Source organism: Prunus persica, chromosome G1, assembly GCF_000346465.2.
Source record: "Prunus persica cultivar Lovell chromosome G1, Prunus_persica_NCBIv2, whole genome shotgun sequence".
In the NCBI taxonomy this organism is placed as follows: Eukaryota; Viridiplantae; Streptophyta; class Magnoliopsida; order Rosales; family Rosaceae; genus Prunus; species Prunus persica.
In genome coordinates this window covers 34,777,938-34,798,553 of record NC_034009.1, presented here as the reverse complement: position 1 = coordinate 34,798,553, position 20,616 = coordinate 34,777,938, and the positions used below count along the sequence as shown (strand labels likewise).

The following is a 20,616-nucleotide window of genomic DNA, read 5'->3' as shown; positions in this document are numbered from 1 at the left end:
TTAAATTAAATGCTTTTTAAGGAAGGAGGGCGAAAGTTTGGAGTTGACGAAATCTAGGATACGCCGTAAGCGTATGCGTACTGCAAAGCTAGGCGTTCTTGGGCTGGTTGGGGAGAGGACTTCGTCAACCAAACCAATCCTCGACTTTCTTTTTCTTTCTTTTTTTGTTCTGAAAATTGACAAAACAAAACCAAAAACTCTCAGACCTAAAATTGCAGTCCGGTTGATACCGTGTTACGGTGTCTTACTGTATGCCCCTTTGACCTTTTTAACTTATTGTTGAACGAAGAAGACTAGGAACACATGGATGATGGGATGGAGATTTGGATTTGGAAGAAAATTACAAAAAAGCCTCATCGTCAACACGACAAAACCCACTGGACCAGCCAAGGAGGCACGAATCAAATTCCATGTCAAAACTACTTGTTTTTTTAATGTAAGATTAATTTGTGTCTCTGAAAAATCTCAAGTATTCTTGGTCGGCCGTTCTGCTGTTGGGTGGCATGCATTTAGGTTTAGCAAGCCAAGCCAACCCACTAGTTTTTTGCTTATTCAAATCATATTTTGTAAGGGAAAATACTTCCTCCCCTTACCTAGTGATGTAGCTCAACCACAAACTGACATGTTTTTTTTTTTAAATAATAAAAAAATATTTGTTTTTTTATCATATTATCCTCATTTAATTAATAATTTTAATTCTTAATCTTTGAATTAACAAAAGGCATTTTTTGATATTTTGAATGTTTCACCATTCTCTACCTTTTATATATAGATAACTGAATTCTATTTTTTAAATTGCTTTCATCTATCCCATAAACCACCTCTTTAGTTTTTCATAACTAGACAATGAGACATTATATATGTAAGGAGAAGGAAAAATCACTTTTGAGACTTAAAAAAAAAACACATGTCAATTTGTGTTTGAGCCACATTACTAGGTAAGGAGGAAAATATTGTTCTTTTGTAAGTGCCTTGCTTGCTCCGTTGATCTCTAAGATTAAGATTAAACAAAGGCTTACGAGATATTCCCCACTCAAACCAAGGATCATTCTTATTTAATAACAGACATTAAGTTGGATTTGAACAACCCCAAGACCTCGTCCATAAAAAAAAACCCCAAAGACCTGAAAAGTTGACTTTTAAGTCTTCTTCTCATTCATCTTCACCTCTTATAAAAAAAACAAAGAAAAACTCTACTTTGTTTTTTTCTATTTTTCTTTTCTTATATCACATGTTATTATTATACACGCTCATTCTTTAGAAGGATCCCTTCAATTCAAATGAATAGTTGAAAAAAATTATCATTGTTGGGGACACTCCGCAATATGCTTCAATGGGATTAGAATTGTTATTATTTTATTTACGAGATTATAATTAAGTTTAAATGAGTATTTTTCTATATTATCCGAGAAAGCCTCAATAAAGAATTTTATGTTAAGGTGACTTTTAATCAGACTCACTGAATCACATACACGGCACATATTAAACAATATTTAATCAACTGATTTATCCAAAATAAATAAATTCAAAGGTCTAATGTCACGACAGCTGATTCACGATAAAAATAAATAAATAAATCCCTTCTCAAAATTGCCCTTATTTATTTTTTGATTTCCTAAGAAATCTTTTACATTTGCATGTCTTTAGTTTGAAAGTTGAGAGGTTATTCTGTCTTTTCAAAAGTGAAATTTTTTTTATGAGTAAAACCTAAATTTACTTTTAAAAATTATCGTTTGTACTAAAGAAAAAAACACCTCAAAAATTTTCCCGATAAAAGAAAAAGGCCTGGACAAGCACTAACCCTTAGCAAATAACTTATAGTAAGGCCCAAATAAACATAACGAGGGCCCAAACCAAGAAAAGCACTGAGAATCTTATTCTTTGCTTGGAACAAAAGTAACCTCACCGAACTCAAATCTTGATCATCGAACGCATATGAAGGCGCTGTCTTCTAACCTCGTTCAACAACCCAAGTCCCTCCTCACTGTTACAGTATTATTCTCATGAGGCTTGCCCTTTTCTCTTCGTCTTTAGCCACTAACAGGTTTTCATATTCCTCTCTCGTCGACTATTTTCTAGCTTAGTTCGGTCTCTAGGACTACGCAAGTTAACCTACAATAGTGCATGCACATAACATGCCAAGATATCAATCTACTAGCGATATAATCGAAATTTCATGCTTTAATTTTCTTTGAATTTTACTTTGCATAACTTTATAGCTTTAGGGGAAAAAAATCAACTGAATGTTGAATGTGAAAACTCACCAGGTTCATCAGAGAAAAATTGTGGGCATAGTGTGAGATAGTTTGATCATGTGAGTTTAGTACAAAAGGATGCTCAAGTAGCTGATTAGCTGATGGTCTCTCTGCAGGGTTCCTACGAAAACACCGACTGAGGAAGTCCTTTCCTTCTGCAGATAATGTTTCTGGTATATCTGGGATTTTTTCCAGAACCTTGAACATAGCTTGAGGCTGACAGATAGAAAGACAAGGAGGTGTTAAGAAAGCAACAAAGCTATGCTCAAACAGAGCAAAGGTTGCCTTTTGGGCAGTAGACAGTACTCAAAATCAGAAACTATGATGAATAATAAAGCCTGAAAAAGTTGTTTTCACTAACTTACTCCTGTAAAGTCACTCCAAGGAGGTTTTCCATTCAACATCTCAATGATGGTACAACCCAAACTCCATATATCAACGGCCAAACCAAGATCTGGATTGTTTTGTATTACGACCTACAGAAAACAAGCGCGCGAAGGTATATAAAGATTATACGTACAGTATACACAGACCATCTACAAACTCTTAGATAGTGATGATGTGATTACCTCAGGAGCCATCCAGTATGGACTGCCCTTCAGAGAAAGATTGTTTGACTGTCCGTTAAGCTGCATCCAAAAGATGAGTTATATATAAAACCAAGAACATGTACTGCAGCCGGTGTTGATAGGACAGGAACAAAATACACAAGTACATAACATCACTATATCTGAAGGAATCACATATACAACAACGAAAACTTGTGATCTCGATCATTCAAACATGAATTTGTCAGGAAATTAGGTCAGTAACAAAAAATTTACAAAGCTCACTCGTTTTGCCATCCCAAAACCAGCAATTTTAACAACTCCTGATGTATCAACGCACAAATTTGCACCCTTTATGTCCCTAGCACAATCAACAAAAACTCCATTCAATAAAGCAAGGAAAGCTTATGACCAATAAAGGCAACATGATTCTCAAATTTTTTCCCTATTTTAACCTGTTGGGATGATGTTAAGAATCTCTACAGTTTATCTAAACATTCTCTTTGAAGAAAAAACATTTTTTTCCTAAGGTTCTTCTTGTCTCATCATTTATTGAGACAATTTATACAGTAACAAGCTCTTTTTAACAAATAAGTGACGCAGCAATATTACCCTGCTACTCGAGCATTATTCTCACCTGTGAACTATCTTCTTGCTATGCAAAAAGGCCAGCCCATAGAGGATATGGCGAGTAAAATTGCGAACTACAGATTCTGTCATGGCTCCAATAATATGGTCTTGGACGTACTTATTGATTGATCCAGGATAAACGTACTCCAAGTACATGTAGAAGTGATCATCAATCTGCATACGCAAAAACAATATTCCCCATGTTTAGTAAATTTGGCAAAGATTAGTTTTTAATAAATTTTGCACATGTGAAAAAGATACTCACTACTTCACTACCATAATACTGCACAATATTCGGATGATTCAGTGTACGGAGGACTTCAATTTCCTGTCCCATGTAGCTGGTGAGAACAGTTATAAAACATGCTAAAGGCAAATGGGAAAAACTCCTACACAACAATGCTGATAAGATCATAGCGCAAGTGTGTGGCATGTGTGTAGATGAACAACTTTGCAGTTTTTGACTTGCTCTTTTAATAAACCTAAAGGTAGACAACAATATATTAACTGCAACTGCCCTGTGAATTAACAAATTGATAAAGGACTCCAGAAACGAACCTGCTCCAATTGCTTTATACATTCAGCAAATTTAGGATCATCGGGAATGAGATCAACTTCTTTCATTGCACACAAGGCGCCGGTATCTCTGTCACATGATTAGAAATGGTTACAGAGCTAAAATCAAAAGAAAAAGAACAAAGAGCAAAACTAAGTATTGGTCATTGCAGAACAAAGTCAAGAGAAAGTAGCACAAAGATTCCGGAGACCAGCATACCGGTTGGTTGCATGATAAACCCTACCAAAGGTACCGCGTCCAATAAGTTTTCCCTTCTGCCATTGAGGTTTCATTGATGATGTGGATACAAGTTCTGCATTATGATGCATGATAGATGACTGTGGTGGTTCCACTGCTCCAGGAGGCAAAGGCAAAGGATGAGCATTGACTGTCACTTGACTACTACTTTCAGCCCTTTCTGTAAATGATTTATGATGCAACGCAAATGCATTTCCATTTGAACTTTCGTGGTTGAAGCGTAGACTTCGAGATGTGGGGCTGTGAGGAGGAGAAATATGACTGGGACTATGATGAGGATTGTTTGGTTGTAATCTTGAAGGATAAGAATCCTGATATTGTTCTCGAGAAACCCCAAAAGTAGGAAAAGGATCCATGGCATTTGATCTTCGAGGGCTAAATGAAGGACTTGTTGGAGCACTCCTACTGAAGTTGTAACCTTCATATCCACAATCAAGATCTTCTGGCATTCCCTCTGACAAATGCTTGAACGATTAATGGATGAAGTGGTAGCAACATGTATAGGAAAACCACACACAATGTCTGGTCTTAGTGGTGCAAGAGGATGACTCGCGATTCGATTTGCTTGAGTTGTCCTAGAAAAAGCATTCAGGCCCATGTTGTAATTAAAACCCCCACCATTATATAATGCCCCTTGACAAATGCTTGAATTAGAATTCAGGGTTGCTGAGGTTGTGGCAATCTGGCTTCTGTTCAAACAGCAAAGACCACCTCAGAGTTCAACATTATAACAAAGACATAATGAACACGCAAAACATACACATGGAAGAAAGGTACATGAAAATTAGAAACTAATGAACGCAGGGTCCAAGTACCTATCTGTATGCACAGAGTTGGATCTGCGGATCAGAGGAGATTCAGTAAGAGGCAAGGGGGACGAATGTTCAGGCGAAGTGAGAGAGGAACTAGAGAAACTGAGGTCCAGGTTGCTGAGGTAGCGGAACTTCCTCTGCCGCATGAGCCTCCCCGGATCCTGCTCACAGCTGGCCCCACTGTCCTGTTTCAAAACTGAAACAGAGCAAGAAGAAGCAGCAGCAGAAGAAGAGGCAGTGGTAGAGGGTTTGTGAAGAGAAAATGCAGAAGAAGACGACATTTGGGTGAGTGAGAAAGCACGTGGTGGTGATGGTGGTGTTGTTAGAGCTAGATGCAGCCGTCGTTTGAAAGTGTTTGAGCCCCTTTATGGCTTTTGTTAATGGCCTATTGGCCCAAGTGTTATTTGTGGAGGGGGTTAACTTACATCTCCTCTGTGGTTGAATTAAATTCAAACATTTTGAATTTTTACGGTCAATGGTTTTTAATTGTTAAGATTTAGACAATAACTAAACTCTAATCTCTTGAGATTTAACATATTTAATTCAGAATTAAAACTACTTGACTGAAAGCCTGAAATTGAATCCTCCTAATCTCTCGTCGTGAGAGACGAATTGAGAGAGAGAGTGAGAGAGACTTTGAGGTTGTCGTCGTTGTTGGTGTTGCAGAGGTCGGAGAGTCAGCCAGTCAGAATTTGGAACACGACGCAGGAACAAACCCGCAATGTATGTTCATCCACGAGATGACCTTCTAGGTGTTCTCCTTTCCTTCTTTTTATTATTTTTAACTATTAGCCACCATACCATTTGTGGTGGCTGTTTTTAAAATAAAAGTAAATGCTTTTAAGCAAGGAGGACGAAAGTTAAAAGGACAAATCTGACCAACACGTGCGTTTATCCATCTCTTTATATGAATTATCAATTATATTCTACATTCATATTATAACCTTTAAATTAGTAATGTCTCACAATAGTGTGACCATCCATCACACTAACTTAAGAATTTATCTTTTTTTTGTTTTTTTTGTTTTGTTTTGTTTTTTTAGGATATTTTATATTGAAAGGGACGATAGCATATTAAACTCACACACATAATACGGATACTAGAACTCGAACTCAAAATCTTGCCTGAATACTCCAAACCACTACATTTGTTTAAGTGCAACACACGCGATCGCTACTCTTCGAGAAAATCTTAAAGAAAAATTTCTTGCCGCTAACCCCCAAACACACATGATCATTATTTTTTGAGAAAATTTTACTCCATTATTTCAATTTCTGGTAATTAAAGATTTTAATGTTTGGATTTATGTATGTCGAATTTTGTAAATGAAATTATGGAAATTGTGAAATGACGCATATTTTGGTGAAAATTAAACTTGAAAATTTTGATACTCCAATTTCTACGATTTTTTCGTGCGTCATATAATAAATTCTGCGCTTAAGTTACAAAACAAGGAAATTGTCAATTTCTCCTTTTAAATTTTCAATTTTTAGCTAAATTTCGAGTTATTTTCCCTGATCCAAAAGGAGGATAAAGAAAAATTTATAGCCAACCCTTCCCACTCAATTCCCTTTCTTCTCCACAAATCTCATTCCTCTCATTCCTTTCCCCTTCCCACATGATTCTTTGTTTTATGATGTAGAAGCAATCATTGTAAAACGTTGTCGTTGCAATGATATAGTTATCGTCTTTTGGCCCACACATGTAAGGATTTGGCTCCAATTGTCAGCCTTTGATATAAATTTGGAGCTACGAAGTATGGATGATGTCAGGTTACATCGGGTTTAGGTTTAGGAGGTATGACGCTATGACTCTCCTTGGGTTGCCCAAGAGGTTGTGGATAGTGACGGAGCCATCTAACGACCAGGGTGGGCTCATGCCCTCTCTCATATTTTTACTTATATGTGTTGCTATATATTTTCTGTTTGCTACATGTCTAAGTAGGGGGATTTATGAACATTTTCTATATTTCTTCTCTCGTTGAAGTATAAATTATTAAATTTTGAGTCTTTAATAGTATAGATGATGAGATTAATATTCAATCATTTTAAAATATGAAATTCAAGACAATTATAATTGTAAATAAATGGATAAATTATTAATCAATATGAAATGATATTATTAACTTATTAACCTGGTTAGCACTTGAGGGCTCCTATTCGAATTAATTTTAATTTTTTTGTGAAAGGCCCCCTCTAATGTGAAATCTTGGCTATGCCACTGGCTGTGGAGACGTGGTCTTATTTCTTAGTTTGTTTTAGTCTAGTAATTCCCATGAACTCTTTATGAGTTTGTTGTGGTTTATTTTTTGTTTAGGATATTTTATTTTATTTTGGCTTTTGACTTTCGATACGGATTTGCCGTTTCTGTTGTTGCGTGACAAATCTTTATTGCATCTTTGAGTACATGTGATTCTGGTTACTAATTCATAGATATTAATTATTTTATAGGTAGTGCATATTCTCTCTAGATCAATTCAACTTATTGTTGCGTTTGGCCATTAGAGAAGTTGTATCCATATTTGACACCGTAGTTGCTTTGTACTTGTTTTTGTTTATCTTATCAATAACATACTATATTGCTCTTTTGTCAAAAAAAAAAAAAAGTTCTCTTTGCAAATAAATAAAAAATCATTGAATTGAAAACTTTAACAACCAAACCAAGTTCCAACCTAATTCAATATCTATATTTAATTTGATTTTTAATTAGATTGGATGCTAATTTAAGAAATACAAGTTAATTGGATTAGGTTTCGGTTTTACCGTGTTTATTTTTAATTTTTTGGTCGTTCATCATGTTTCTATTTGTTTTAAAATTTTAAGGTAAGTTACAATAATGCTGTACATACTTGATCATAGCTATCCAACTCTAATTTTTTTTTTTTCCCTCTTTTCTTTCTCTAGCGTCCACTATCCTGTTACTATTTGCTTCAAATTGCTGTTCTTTATTATTATATAGGTTGCAAGAATTTTATGTTGATTTCTGATGGACCAAATTGTATGGAACCTCATGATCAAATATGGATCCATCCGTAGCCCAATAGATGAAAATACGACATCGTTAAGGCCCAACCGCTCAAATCCAGTTCAGAGCCCTGTTTCTCACTGTTTGCTTGGAGCAAAATTAAACCCGCCGAAATCATAGAAACCGGACTCTGTCGGAGAACTCTCAGAGAAAAACCCGCCAAAATCCCGACTTCAAAGTTCAAATTCAACCCATGATCGCGATCTCCAAACGCATATGAAGGCGCTTCATCTTCTAACCCAGTTTAGGAAGCCAAGTCCCTCGCTATTGTTCTCGCAAAGGCTCGCCCTTTTATCTTCGTCTTCAGCCGCTAACCCTAGGGTTTCAAATTCCTTTTCCGACGACGACCGAGAAGGCAGCGGCGTTTATCGGCGCGCACTCAAGTTCCAGCGTCCAACGACAATCACATGGCGTCGTCGGGAAGAGAGTCTGGGCAACTCTGATAGCTTTATTGGCACTGTATGGCATCCTTGGCAAGAGAATCTGGGCAACTCTACTAGCTTTATCGGCACTGTATGGCATCCTTGGCAAGAGAATCTGGGCAACTCTGCTAGCTTTATCGGCACTGTATGGCATCCTTGGCAAGAGAATCTGGGCAACTCTGCTAGCTTTATCGGCACTGTGATTCACCCCCTTCGGGTCGTAAACAACAACGACCGTGGTCCGTTTGGCGTTCACACTGTTCTTTGCGTCAAAAACTCCCCTCAATCTGACAGCAATTTTAGGTCAGTTTATGAATTTATTTTTTATTTATGAATGGATTATTATGAAAAGGCTCTCTTTTGTTGTGTGGAAGTATAATTTACAAGGCATGGTTTTTTTGTGGGATGAAATTGGGTTTTATGAGATTATTGTTAAATGATTGAATTGGTTTAGTATAAGGCAAGCAGACAATGAAAATGGGTGACCCATTTACCATTTGTGTGCAAGAACAGTAAATAATTTATGTGTCTCTGTCAGTGTCAACTAGTCAAATGCCAATTTAAAATCCCTGTTTTATGGATGAATTATGAATGGTTTCGCCTTTGTTATTGTTAAGTTAACTTACGACCATTACTTCTATTTAGGATTAAGTTCTATTGGAAAAACAGAGGAATTGGTCCCCAGATATTGATTTATGAATTTGATTACAAAATGTGTCTATGATTGTTCATCACTTCTGTTCATGTCACTTTCCTTATGATACTTGCTTTTGTATTGATAGAGAGTTTTGGAAATGTAGTGAACTCATGTAGAATTTGTGAACAGGATACTACTGATGATGTGGGGCGAGATGGCAGAATTGTCTTTCAAACATTTGAAACAGAATGATTTTATTTATGTCTCAGGTTGTTTAGGTTCTTACACAAAGGCGGATCAGAATGGGGATTCCAGACTGCATCACCAGGTTAGCATGTTTAATATTTTTCAGAACATTGCGTCGAGTATCTTTAGAAATTTTTGGTTCCTGTTTCATGCACTTAATATACCTTAGAGTTGTTTATTTTATTATTTAGTTGGTTTTCCCTTTTTTGGCATGGACATGGGTTGTTTGTTTTACAAATATTTATGTGCATGTTCATTGAATTTTTTTCATAGTTAGTAGTGCAGGAGTTGAATTATGTAGCACAACATGGACAAGGATCAAGCTCCAAAACTTATGAGGAACCACAATCTGATGGAGGTATTGCCATACTTATATTACAATGTCTTTCACTTGTTTGTTTTTGTGTTTGTGTTTTTGTTTTTTTTCTGAATAAGAAGATGTTTGAGATATTTAGTCAAATACCCATTCTTAGCACTAAAACTATAAATAAACCATACATTATTTAATTTCTATAAACATACCCAAAAAATGACAGGTGGCCATATTGAATTGAATTGTAATTATTAAATTACTTTGATGCCCTATTGAGTGTTTTGGGCTTTTTTGTGAGGTTTTTGAGTTGGGTTTGTTTTAAGAAATCAATGGTAATTTTGTAATTTAAAAGAAGTTAAAAGTCTTTTTGTTATATTGTAAATAGGCTTTGGGTGTGTTTTTAAAGTCCATTTCATATAGAGTTTTTTTTATAATGTGAGCTCCTATATTGGGTATTGTAGTGAATCTCCCAAGATGTTTTATCCCCTTGACTAAATCTAGGTGGAGCTGTTTCAGAGAAGTATAAGGATCGCCTTCACTTGTGGCAAGTGTTTTTTGCCAATCCGTATGAATGGTGGGATAACAGGGAAGACAAGTTGAATCCAAGGCAACCAGATTTTAAGCACAAGGATACTGGTGAAGCTCTCTGGCTGTCGCCAGGTGATCCTCCATGGATTAAAAGACAACTCGAATTGCTTGACACGAGAATGGCACAACAAGGGCACGGCCAAAAACGTTTCCGTGTCTCCAAGTGGGAGTATGATGAGTAGGTGTAGGTGCAGGCTACAAAAGGAATGGATTGTGGTATTGGAGCCTTGCTGCGGGGGTTTACATGTTGCTGCCATGGACTGGAAACAAGAAAAAATGGAATTGGTCATAAAACAGGAGAGAGGTTAAGCATGATATATGAGCAATTTAAATAAATCAAATATTTGATGGGGAAAAAAGGAAGAAGAAAGTTAGCGCAAAAGTGGGTTTGTTGATTGACATGGATCGTGACCGTATGAGGTCCATCAGTAAAGGGTGAGACAATTGTAAACGATTGTGTTCTGTAAAGCTCTTAACAAAAACATATTTGCATACAAAAATTCGGAATGTACAGAAGTCCTTGTAATTCTTTTTTTTTTTTTTTTCAAAAGCTTATGGTATTAGAACGAGCATATATTTAAGGATTGGGGTAGAAAATTACAGTACATGACTAGAAACAAGATAAATTTGACCATCGTATATTGGTGAATTTATCTCATCTGTTTCATGATGTTGAAGATGAGAGAGCAGATCAATGATGCTTGTTTCTTGCACCCTGTAGACCGTAGTGGTGATTCTCCTCTATTGACCAACAAAATGACCATCCTGTCCTTCTCGTCAACTTGAAACTCTTTTTCTTTCTATTTTTCTCTTTGGGTATGAAACAGAGTCGTTTTTAGAGTCTGAATTAGATAATCACACAAAAGAAATTAGATGTCAATCTCTGAATCAGTCACTAATTAAGAAAAATTAAGGATGAGTATCAATCAGAGGATGGTAAGCCTCAAATTATCAGATTTATTGAAACTCAAAGGAATGGAGCAAGCTCTCAAGCATCTAAAAACTACTCACTGTTCAGTTTTCTGTCCAGAAGCAGCAAGCTCTTCCAAAGTCAATCAAATCGGATTGACCAAAAGATGGAGGTCCTACAAAGAAAGTCATTGAGTAAACAAGACATATAATTGGCTGTAAAAAGTAATCAACTACCTTCCATTATTGCATCTTTCAAAAAGTAATTAAAGTGGTATTCATTGACTTGAAAGTCTTTGATTTAGGCTCAGTCAGTGCATGCATTATAGTCTATAGACATAATAAATTAATAAACAGAGTCAAATTTTTTAAAAAAAAAATTCCATTTTTTTAAAATAATTAATTGACTAATTTAGTAGCATTTCCCATTACATGTCATAATTTCAAACAAGATAAAGAAAAACTTAGGAAGCTCAAACTGGGAAGCTGCCTCGCATTTGCCAAACTCAGCCACCACACGCTCAGACTCGTAGTAACTAGTAATGGCAGTGACAGATTTCTTCGCCGGAGAGATCGCGACCGAGCTTCTGAAGACCCTCTTATCCATCTCCAGAAAGTCATGTCTCAGCAAAGGAACTGCAGAGAGCCTCATAGCCTCCATCAATGTCCTCCTCCCCATAATTCAAGAGATCAAATTCTCTGGCGTGGAGCTACCAGCCGCACGCCAGTTCCAGCTCGACCGCTTCTCCGAAGTTCTGAAACAGGGCCTCGAGCTGGCCAACAAGGTCCTCGCCTCCCCACGCTGGAACGTCTACAAGAACCTCCTCTTGGCCCGGAAGATGGAGAAGCTTGAGAATACGGTGTCCAAATTCATGCAGGGCCCATTGCAGGCCCATATATTGGCTGACGTGCACCAAATGAGGATTGAAACTGCTCAGCGGTTCGACCGGTTTGAAGGGAACCAGCGGCTGGAGCAACGGCTTGGGGCTTTAAAAATTGGAACTTGTAGTGGTGGTGGCGGCGGCGGTGGGTGGATGGAAGAGTCTGTGAGGAGGGTGGAGGAGGAGGGGAAGATGAAGTGGGAGATCAGCAATTCATTGGTTTTGGGATTGGGTTTGGGGATGAAGAAGGTGAAGGAGATGATTTTTGGGAGAGAGGATTTGAGGGTTGTTGGGATTTGTGGGATTGGAGGCTCTGGAAAAACCACTCTTGCTAGAGAGCTTTGCAAGGATGATCAAGTTAGATGTGAGTAATTAAAGCTTCCAACTTTTTCTTCTTTTTGCTTCTTTTTCAGTATATTCTTTTATGGGTTCTCTAGAATGTGAGTTTTCTTTAATGGGTTCTTATAGAATTTCTAATCAAACACTGACTCTGTTTTTTGTTCATCACCATTTGCGTGCCATGCAGCTTACTTCCAGGAAAGAATTTTGTTCCTGACGGTGTCACAGTCTCCAAATGTGGAGCATCTGAAAGCGAAGATTGTGGGATTTATTATGGGGAACCAAATGTTGAGTCCTACTTCTGTGCTTCCTCAATGGAATCTGCAATATGAGTGGCTCAACGTAACAAAAACTCTGGTGGTTTTGGATGATGTGTGGTCACTCGCAGAGCTTGAGCCACTGCTCTTTAAAATTCCCGGTTGCAAGATACTTGTAGTCTCACGTTTCAAATTCCCAAAAGTTATAGATGCCACTTATGACGTGGAGTTGTTAAAGGAAGATGAAGCCCTCTCTCTGTTTTGCCACTCTGCTTTTGGCCAAAAGTCAGTTCCTCCTGCTGCTGATAAAAATTTGGTGAAGCAGGTACTCTCTTACAATTACTCTCCATTTTCCACTAATTAAAGTGGGTTCTCTATGTTGCCTTTTTCCTCTTCTCTAAACTGTTAGCTGATTGTTTGCTTCAACTTTAGATTGTTAACGAGTGTAAGCGACTTCCTCTGGCTCTTAAAGTGATTGGAGCTTCATTAAGGGACCAGCCTGAATGGTATTGGGCAAATGCAAGGAGCAGGTTGTCACGAGGAGAAGCTATTTGTGAGTCCCATGAGAACAATCTACTTCAACGGATGGCAATAAGTGTGAACTGCTTACCCCGAAAAGTTAAGGAATGTTTCTTGGACTTGGGTGCCTTTCCAGAAGACAAGAAGATCCCTCTTGATCTGCTTACCAACATGTGGGTTGAAACACACGGTATTGATGAAGAAGGAGCCTTGGCTATTCTTGCCGAGCTTTCAGATAAGAATCTCCTTACCCTGGTGAAAGATGCAAGGTATTGATGTTGCCAATGCATTCTGTTTAATGTTTAATGAATCTGAGTTTTAACGCTTTGTTTGTGTTAATATTGTAGAGATGGAGATATATATAGCAGTTGCTATGACATCTCTGTTACACAGCATGATGTGCTGAGGGACCTTGCTCTTCATTTGAGCGATGATGACTGCGTAAATAATCGCAGTCGATTACTTATGGCAAGAAGAGAGGAAGAACTTCCAAGAGAATGGGACAGGTATTCAGATCAGCCATTTAATGCCAGGATTGTATCAATTCATACAGGTATTACGATGCCCTGAATGATCTTATTTGATTAAATTTAAGGTTGTTTATTACAAGTCTTTCGACCCGAGCTAAAACAATTTATCACTCTACAATATAGGTGAAATGAAAGAGATGGACTGGTTCCAGATGGAGTTCCCTAAATGTGAAGTGCTCATTTTGAATTTTGCCTCCAACGAGTACCTTTTACCTCCCTTCATTGCCAACATGCCAAAGCTGAGGGCATTGATAATAATGAATTACAGTACATCAAATGCAACCCTCCATGGGTTTTCAGTGTTGTCAATTCTGCCCAAGTTGAGAACCCTCTGGCTTGAAAAAGTTTCCGTCCCTCAATTATCCACCACCCCCCTGAAAAATTTGAGGAAATTTTCAATAATCCTATGCAAGATTAGTAACAGCCTTGATCAATCAGCCTTTCCTCTGCTATTGGAAGTCACAATCGATCATTGTGACGATTTATTCATGCTGCCTTCATGCATTTGTGAAATGCATTTGCTCAAGAACCTGAGCATAACCAACTGCCACAGCCTATACCAGCTGCCAACTGATCTGGATAAGCTGAAATCTCTGCAAATCCTAAGGTTATATGCATGTCCGGCACTGCAGACGCTTCCTGCTGGCATTTGTGAGCTACTTTGTTTGAAATACCTAGACATTTCCCAATGTGTTAATTTGAGGTGCCTTCCCATAGGCATTGGTAAGTTAGCAAATTTGGAAAAGATTGACATGAGGGAGTGTTCACAGATCAGGAACCTACCAAAATCTGCTACAACATTACATTCTCTGCGTCGTGTAGTATGCGATGAAGAGATGTCTGGGCTGTGGAGAGATGCAGAGAAGGCATTGCCGGACCTTCTTGTTCAGGCAGCAGAGAAACATTTCGATCTGGACTGGCTTGACGAGTGAACAAATTGTACCAATATTTGGCTGTATCTTTGTATTATTACTTCACGTAAATTGTAAATAACTTGTCCACCATGTAAAGTAGAAACTTGGTTTCTGTAATCTTTCAAGACTTCATAAGTCGTTCAAGTGCTGTCAATTTCTTCCGTCAGCATCCTTACGATAGGCGGCTAAGGAGCAACAGGGTGACTTAACTCACAAGCAACTTAGCATGAAGCCAAAAGTTAGGACAAGACATTTGGAATATTTAATAATAATTTACGTTTCTTTGACATACACTTGTTTATGGTCTTGGTTGGGGTTGATATTTTCATGCATGTTTTTTTTTTTTTTTTTTTTGGGGCGGGGGGAGCTTATATGGCTCTTTGAATTAGTCTACACCCATCCCCCCTATCCCATAACATCATTTTAGCTCATCAAAATGATAATAAAAGATAAATCCATCAGGCCATGGAGATAACTTAAATTGAGTCAATTTAGTGATAGTATAAAAATTGTAGATTTTTGGATTATTGTTGTTTTTTCTTTCTTCGTTTTATGATTTGGGTTTTAGATTAGCAGCCGACGCAACGCGTATTGAGAAGAAAGAGAGAAAACGTGTGGGAGCCATGACAGATGGAACCTCAAGTGAGCTTGACGCTTCTTTAGTCAATTCCAAGCTTGGTTTTCAGTGCATGGCAGTGGGTGAAGCTTTAGAGCATTCACATTCTCGGTCTTCGACGACTACATTATAGATTATACAATATATTGATGATATAAAATCTGGCCAGGTAACATTTGCTTTATAGTTTTGTTGTTTTTGTTACAAACAAAAGTTAGTGGTGCACGATATTAATTCAAGATCACTGGTGATTAAGATTGGCACTGATGGATTTCATCATTATCTCACCACTGCTTTCATCAGATCATGGAGAATTGAAAACGGAGCAAAGGGACAATGTGCTTTTTGTTTGGTTTCTGTTTTCTTGCCCTTTAGGCTTGTACCATTTTGGTTATTTCAATTACCCAGAAAATAACAGAAAAAAAAAATCAAAGGGCAAGGGGCAAGTGGGATTTATGGTTCTATATATAATTAATCACAAGCCTCAATGTCATGCACATAAACACAACAAATATGCTCATAGTATACTATATACACATGTTGTGTACTACATTCACAGATATCTGGAGGGAATGTACTCGCGTATCCTAACAGGTAGACTGTAAAATTCCTCATTTCTAGAATCTCCCTTCCTGCTTTGGAAGGGTCTCCACCATGCAAGCCCTCTGTCATCAACTGAGTACTTGGCATCAAGTGTGTTATCAAGCAGCGTCCCGACGATTATTGCCACTGTCGGGCTCGATGAGAAGATCGTGTTCACTATGTCATCAAACTGCACTCATCAAAATGATGTAGTATTTCAGATAAACAAAACCATCATCATCATCATCATCATCATCAGAGAGAGAGAGAGAGAGAGAGAGATTCAGCCTATTGTCTATGTAACTTACCCATATTCCATCAGTTCTAACTGGTCCGACACCGTTTGGAGTCGTGTTACTGATAAAGTATTGAGGTATTGATATCCCAAGAAACAGGGAAAGACCCAAAACATAGATGTTTCTCAAGGAATTATTATTTGTAAACTGTATGAACGTGATCCCAACAGCAGCTGCAGATAGAGGAAACCAAGGTAAGAATTTTCATGATAAATGAACATTTAAAAAAATGGTAACAGAATCACTCACCAACAATCCCAAATAACACGCAGTATATGGCAGCAAATATCGGCAAAGGAATAGATGCAAAGAAAGCACCAAACTTCCCTGAAAGGCACAAATTAACATTATCAAACACAATGAGGTAAACACAGGGAATGTCTTTAGTACACTTCAAAATGGTAGGACGGAACAAACCAAATATAGAGAAGAAGAACATGAAAGCAGTTGAAATCTGCACCACTCTCCTGCTCCCTATGTGCGTCAATCCAAGGAGGCCAACATTTTCACTGCAACATCATTTAGAGCCACGAGTAAATTCCTAATCTTCATTAGAAACGGATATGTCAAAGTAAAAAGGGTTTGCTTTCTTACACGGATGCAGTTGTACCAACAGCAGCACCAAAAATTCCTTCAAGCAGCATTCCAACACCCTGCATTTGAACATATAGAAATAGAACCACATATTATCTAACTGTTCAGCAATATAGGGTTTCTTTTTTGGTCTGATAAGGGTTTCTTTTCAGTTCTATTAAAGCATTTATAGATACATCGTACGGGTGAGGGGAGGGAGGAAGGAGTAGCATGAGTATTTGCAATACCTGTAGGCCAATACTTTGGCTTATTACACTTGCTGGAGGGGGCGTAGCACCTGCAAGTCGTGCTGCTGCAAAATATGTTCCAGTTGACTGCAACAGAATATTATTTAACCCATAAAAAATTGTGCATAGTATATCTAAGTGCATAAAAAGGTGAAGCAGGTCAAAAGAGCCTTGGGCAGTATAAATGCCAAAAATGTTTGAGATGTTTAAATAAATTGGGTCTATAGAATAGATACTAACCTCTGCAGATGTAACAAGTGCTGCTCCCATCATGCCAAAGACATGGCTCGCTCTGAATATGGGTTTACCCCATTGAAATGGGTATGGGATTCTAACCCTTCATGTGCAACAACAATATCAACAATGTATCAGGAAACGGAAAATTCTTTTGAAAAGAATTTATTAACTTCGTTACACAAGTAGAGAGCCCTGATATCTGTACATACCAAGGAGCAGAGGATATAAGGAAAGTGCGATCTGTACGGCAACTTTGTTTAGTCTGCTCTTTAGCATTGTTATAAGCACCAGACTCAGTGAGGATAGCAGCAAATGCCCAGATAAGCCCAATGCAGAGAAGCAAAGCAAACCTCTCAAGTATGTTATGGGCTCTAGGAAAAACACGCTTCAGATACTGCCAAAACAACATAGTCTCGTTAAACTTATTAAGGATATAGACTAAGAACAAAAAGTGGCAGATTGGATCAAATTAATTACCTGTTGGGAAATGACCAGCAGAATCAGCATAGGCAGGCCAATCTCCACACAGTTACCAAGCTGTGTAGAACATCAGAGAGTGAGATAATGGTTTTGATATTATTCTTATGAATGTCATGAAAGCAATGAAGTGTTTTATCGAAGACATTACAAGTGGAAAGCCCCTTGCAAAAAGACCAAGACCAACCACACAAACCACTGGCACGATAACAATGGGACTAAAGAATCTGGTAGAGGAGAAAAATAAAAGCCACTATAGTTAGAAAATAAGGATAATGAAGACCTGATAGAACTTCAAGTGTAGGCTTCTAGCCATCACTCTCAAGATAATGATTACGAACCTTGTAAAGTTCCCCCATGCCTTACTAAATCCAATGAAGATGTTGACGAAGGAAGAAACAATAAGTGACCCTTGAATCGTTCTCATTGTGACCTCAAACCTCTGCAATCATACACATTGATCATTCAGATATTCTTTGCCTCAAAGTTTTAAAGTCAAATTGCTCCAAAACCACGGATGCCGATACAAAAGTGTGATTTATCCTCTTTGAATAACATGTTTTGAGCTTTGCATACCTCGTGTTCACTTCTGAAAGTCCGATCAGAATAATCATTGATGATTGACAACACTGGCAGGGTAAAAGCAAATGAAGCAGTCATCACTGTTGGAAGCCTTGTCCCGAGGATTGTTTGAAGCAATGTGTTTATTGCTGCCATAAACAGCATCGTCTGAATCACACGGGCTTTATCACCCTGTTCAAAGGGAGAATAAAGTCAGAACACTAAGATCAAAGCTAAGTGTGTGATCACTAATATATTATAATCTTTATGATATACAGGACATAACTTACATGATCCCCACCCATACGAGGCACAAAAGTACTTGCAATTATAACTATGGATCCAAGCATAACGATATAGTGCTGAAAAGCCAGTAGGAATGTTTCCGCTGCAAAAGGCAAACATCTAGTTATGGCAGTTGATCCCAAAACATATCATAGGAATAACAGGGGAAATTTGCTGTTCAACTTCTTAAAATATTTTTTAAAGTAACATCCTATTCTATTCTGCTAAGCAGGATAACTTGAAATTGGTAATGAAACATCCATTGCACTTATATATTCGAACACAACAGAATAGATGAGAGAATCGGAACCAAATATGGTAAAAGGGATCTGCTGCAAATCAGGAAAGAATTAAACCCACAAGAAATGACATAAACAATTCTTTAAAATCCACAACACGAACACACTGATTAAGACATGCAACTACTAAACTAAAAGAGTAATACCAATACCAAAAGCATGCACTTTTAATTTTAAACCCAACCATTAAAAAAGAAGCTAACTTTCACCAATAACCAGCTTTTTCCGCAGGATTTCAAAGAATATAGAATACAGCAATCTAAGTGGGAAGAAAATTTGTCAAAACCCAGAAAGAAGACACAGAACAGAGAGAGAGAGAGAGAGAGAGAGAGAGAGGGACTAACGCCAAGAGGGGTTGGAGTGGATGCAAAACTGAAGCTGATGGAGTTGCTCAGTTGGAGTCCAAATGGGACCCCTTGCCGCCCCAAGAGGCATCTGAGATCGCGGCGGAGCCACCAGTACTGGCGGAGGCTGCTGCTGGTGGTGGTGGCCTGTTTCCCCCATCTTTTGATTTGCTTTTGTTCACTCTTTCACTTCCTTTCTTCTTTCTTTTGAATTTCTGAAGCGTCAGCTTCTTCTTCTTCTTCTTGGTTTAACAACTAGTACTTGCTGTAAATCACCGACACGATCAAATAAAGAAACGGAAAAAACAAAAAGGAAATGAGATTGGAAGAGGGTCTTTTCTTTTTCTGCTTAAAGAAAGAGAAAGTCTTTGTATTGGTATCTTCCAAGCAAGAAAAATAAAAAATAAATAGAAAGCTCCTTTCGAGTTAAACTCTTAAGAAAGTACAAAGAAACCAGAACGCAAATCAGAACTCATGGGAAGAGAGAGAGAGAGAGAGGGTGAGTGCTCTGAACTCGTAGCAAGAGATTAGATTACGTTATGATTGTCGTGTACTGAGGAGCATAACCATTAATTGTTTTAGGGGATGGGCAGAACAGAACGCGTGCATCTTAACTCTCTTCGAGGAACTTCCACTTACTTATTACGAGAGTTACAACCTTTCACTTTCCCAGATTAACATTTCATTTTCTCGTATTAACGATTATGCCATTCCGTTTGTTTTCTTTTTCAGCTGGGGCCAGGGGATGATTCTTCCATGAACAAAAAGCCAATTCCTTCATTTCGTTTTCCTCCTTTTTTTGGTGTCTCTCTCCTTTTGGTTCTGTGGTGTAGCTTTCCGGACATAATTATCTTATGAAAGATTGAAGATTTCGACCACCATGATAATTTTATTCATTACGTTAACCGTTTAATGAAATTAATATTATTTGTTAGGCAAAACACTTTCGGTAGCACAGGGGAGAGTCACCACTCCACCACAGCAGCCGATGTCTAATCATATTGTAGGTCCTGCCTTATCCGACTGTCTAATCGTGATTAGGAAATGCAAAATTTCAACAAAATTATGATTATCATGAGTAATTTTCACTTTGCTTAAAATCCTTCCCAGGATTGTGTTCCTCTGGGGTACCATTGTAATATTGGAACAAAATGATGCCTACATGTGACATTGTGCACCATTGCATGGGGTGAGGGGCGTGACAACTAACATTATAGGGATTTAAAATTTCGCGCCAGCCACGTGAAACCCACGCCGTCCTTTGGAACGAGACGAGGTCGGCAGAAGTTGATTGTTGTTGTTGTTGTTTTTTTTTTTTTTTTTTTTTTAAAAAAAAAAATTGACAACGTTTCCATGTACTAAATAATCTACATCAGTGCAAAGGACCACTAGTGTAGTGGTTTGGAGTATTTATTCTCTTAGGTAAGGTTCTGAATTCGAGTCCTAGTATCCGTGTTGT

The 20,616-nt window shown here is 37.8% G+C and overlaps 4 protein-coding genes across 5 annotated transcripts; 2 read left to right on the top strand and 2 right to left on the bottom strand.

The window, feature by feature from the left end:
• Nucleotides 1,963–4,791, bottom strand: LOC18790872 (mitogen-activated protein kinase kinase kinase 5). Its single transcript, XM_020555362.1, has 9 exons — nt 4,209–4,791; nt 3,992–4,079; nt 3,699–3,761; nt 3,441–3,607; nt 3,089–3,164; nt 2,825–2,884; nt 2,621–2,731; nt 2,265–2,471; nt 1,963–2,112 (listed from the first exon to the last, which is right to left on the bottom strand). The coding sequence occupies exons 1-9, from the start codon at nt 4,694–4,696 to the stop codon at nt 2,038–2,040; spliced, it is 1,335 nt and encodes a 444-aa protein (XP_020410951.1). The 5' UTR covers nt 4,697–4,791; the 3' UTR covers nt 1,963–2,037.
• LOC18791670 (protein OSB1, mitochondrial) lies at nt 7,754–10,828 on the top strand. 2 transcript variants are annotated; one of them, XM_020560682.1, is made up of 4 exons: nt 7,754–8,809; nt 9,413–9,471; nt 9,667–9,747; nt 10,204–10,828. In XM_020560682.1, the coding sequence occupies exons 1-4, from the start codon at nt 8,301–8,303 to the stop codon at nt 10,470–10,472; spliced, it is 918 nt and encodes a 305-aa protein (XP_020416271.1). In that variant the 5' UTR covers nt 7,754–8,300; the 3' UTR covers nt 10,473–10,828. The 2 variants fall into 2 exon arrangements, with proteins under 2 accessions (XP_020416271.1, XP_020416265.1); XM_020560676.1 differs by having other exon boundaries at nt 7,756–8,809; nt 9,333–9,471; nt 9,663–9,747.
• On the top strand, nt 11,629–14,928 carry LOC18792116 (probable disease resistance protein At4g33300). The gene is made up of 5 exons (XM_007225209.2): nt 11,629–12,444; nt 12,607–13,001; nt 13,109–13,464; nt 13,543–13,748; nt 13,849–14,928. Exons 1-5 carry the CDS (start codon nt 11,742–11,744, stop codon nt 14,655–14,657), a joined length of 2,469 nt encoding a protein of 822 aa, XP_007225271.1. The 5' UTR covers nt 11,629–11,741; the 3' UTR covers nt 14,658–14,928.
• Nucleotides 15,686–19,763, bottom strand: LOC18789535 (nucleobase-ascorbate transporter 3). The gene is made up of 14 exons (XM_007225681.2): nt 19,158–19,763; nt 18,520–18,617; nt 18,245–18,421; nt 18,010–18,110; nt 17,820–17,895; nt 17,669–17,728; nt 17,401–17,585; nt 17,195–17,291; nt 16,955–17,041; nt 16,728–16,786; nt 16,551–16,642; nt 16,383–16,460; nt 16,146–16,306; nt 15,686–16,027 (listed from the first exon to the last, which is right to left on the bottom strand). Exons 1-14 carry the CDS (start codon nt 19,315–19,317, stop codon nt 15,809–15,811), a joined length of 1,650 nt encoding a protein of 549 aa, XP_007225743.1. The 5' UTR covers nt 19,318–19,763; the 3' UTR covers nt 15,686–15,808.

Bases quoted from the DNA above. Each gene is read 5' to 3' on its own strand.
- LOC18789535 (XM_007225681.2), bottom strand. From the start codon at position 19,317: ATGGGGGAAACAGGCCACCACCACCAGCAGCAGCCTCCGCCAGTACTG. The intron at 18,422-18,519 runs GTAAGTTATGTC...CCCTTTGAACAG, and splicing joins CTCGTATGGGTGGGGATCAT to GGTGATAAAGCCCGTGTGAT. The intron at 17,042-17,194 runs GTTAGTATCTAT...ATTCTGTTGCAG, and splicing joins CACTTGTTACATCTGCAGAG to TCAACTGGAACATATTTTGC.
- LOC18790872 (XM_020555362.1), bottom strand. From the start codon at position 4,696: ATGCCAGAAGATCTTGATTGTGGATATGAAGGTTACAACTTCAGTAGG. The intron at 4,080-4,208 runs GTATGCTGGTCT...ATCATGTGACAG, and splicing joins GTTTATCATGCAACCAACCG to AGATACCGGCGCCTTGTGTG. The intron at 2,732-2,824 runs GTAATCACATCA...TGTTTTCTGTAG, and splicing joins CATACTGGATGGCTCCTGAG to GTCGTAATACAAAACAATCC.
- LOC18792116 (XM_007225209.2), top strand. From the start codon at position 11,742: ATGGCAGTGACAGATTTCTTCGCCGGAGAGATCGCGACCGAGCTTCTG. The intron at 12,445-12,606 runs GTGAGTAATTAA...CGTGCCATGCAG, and splicing joins CAAGGATGATCAAGTTAGAT to CTTACTTCCAGGAAAGAATT. The intron at 13,749-13,848 runs GTATTACGATGC...TCTACAATATAG, and splicing joins GATTGTATCAATTCATACAG to GTGAAATGAAAGAGATGGAC.
- LOC18791670 (XM_020560676.1), top strand. From the start codon at position 8,301: ATGAAGGCGCTTCATCTTCTAACCCAGTTTAGGAAGCCAAGTCCCTCG. The intron at 8,810-9,332 runs GTCAGTTTATGA...ATTTGTGAACAG, and splicing joins CAATCTGACAGCAATTTTAG to GATACTACTGATGATGTGGG. The intron at 9,472-9,662 runs GTTAGCATGTTT...TTTTTTTCATAG, and splicing joins ATTCCAGACTGCATCACCAG to TTAGTAGTGCAGGAGTTGAA.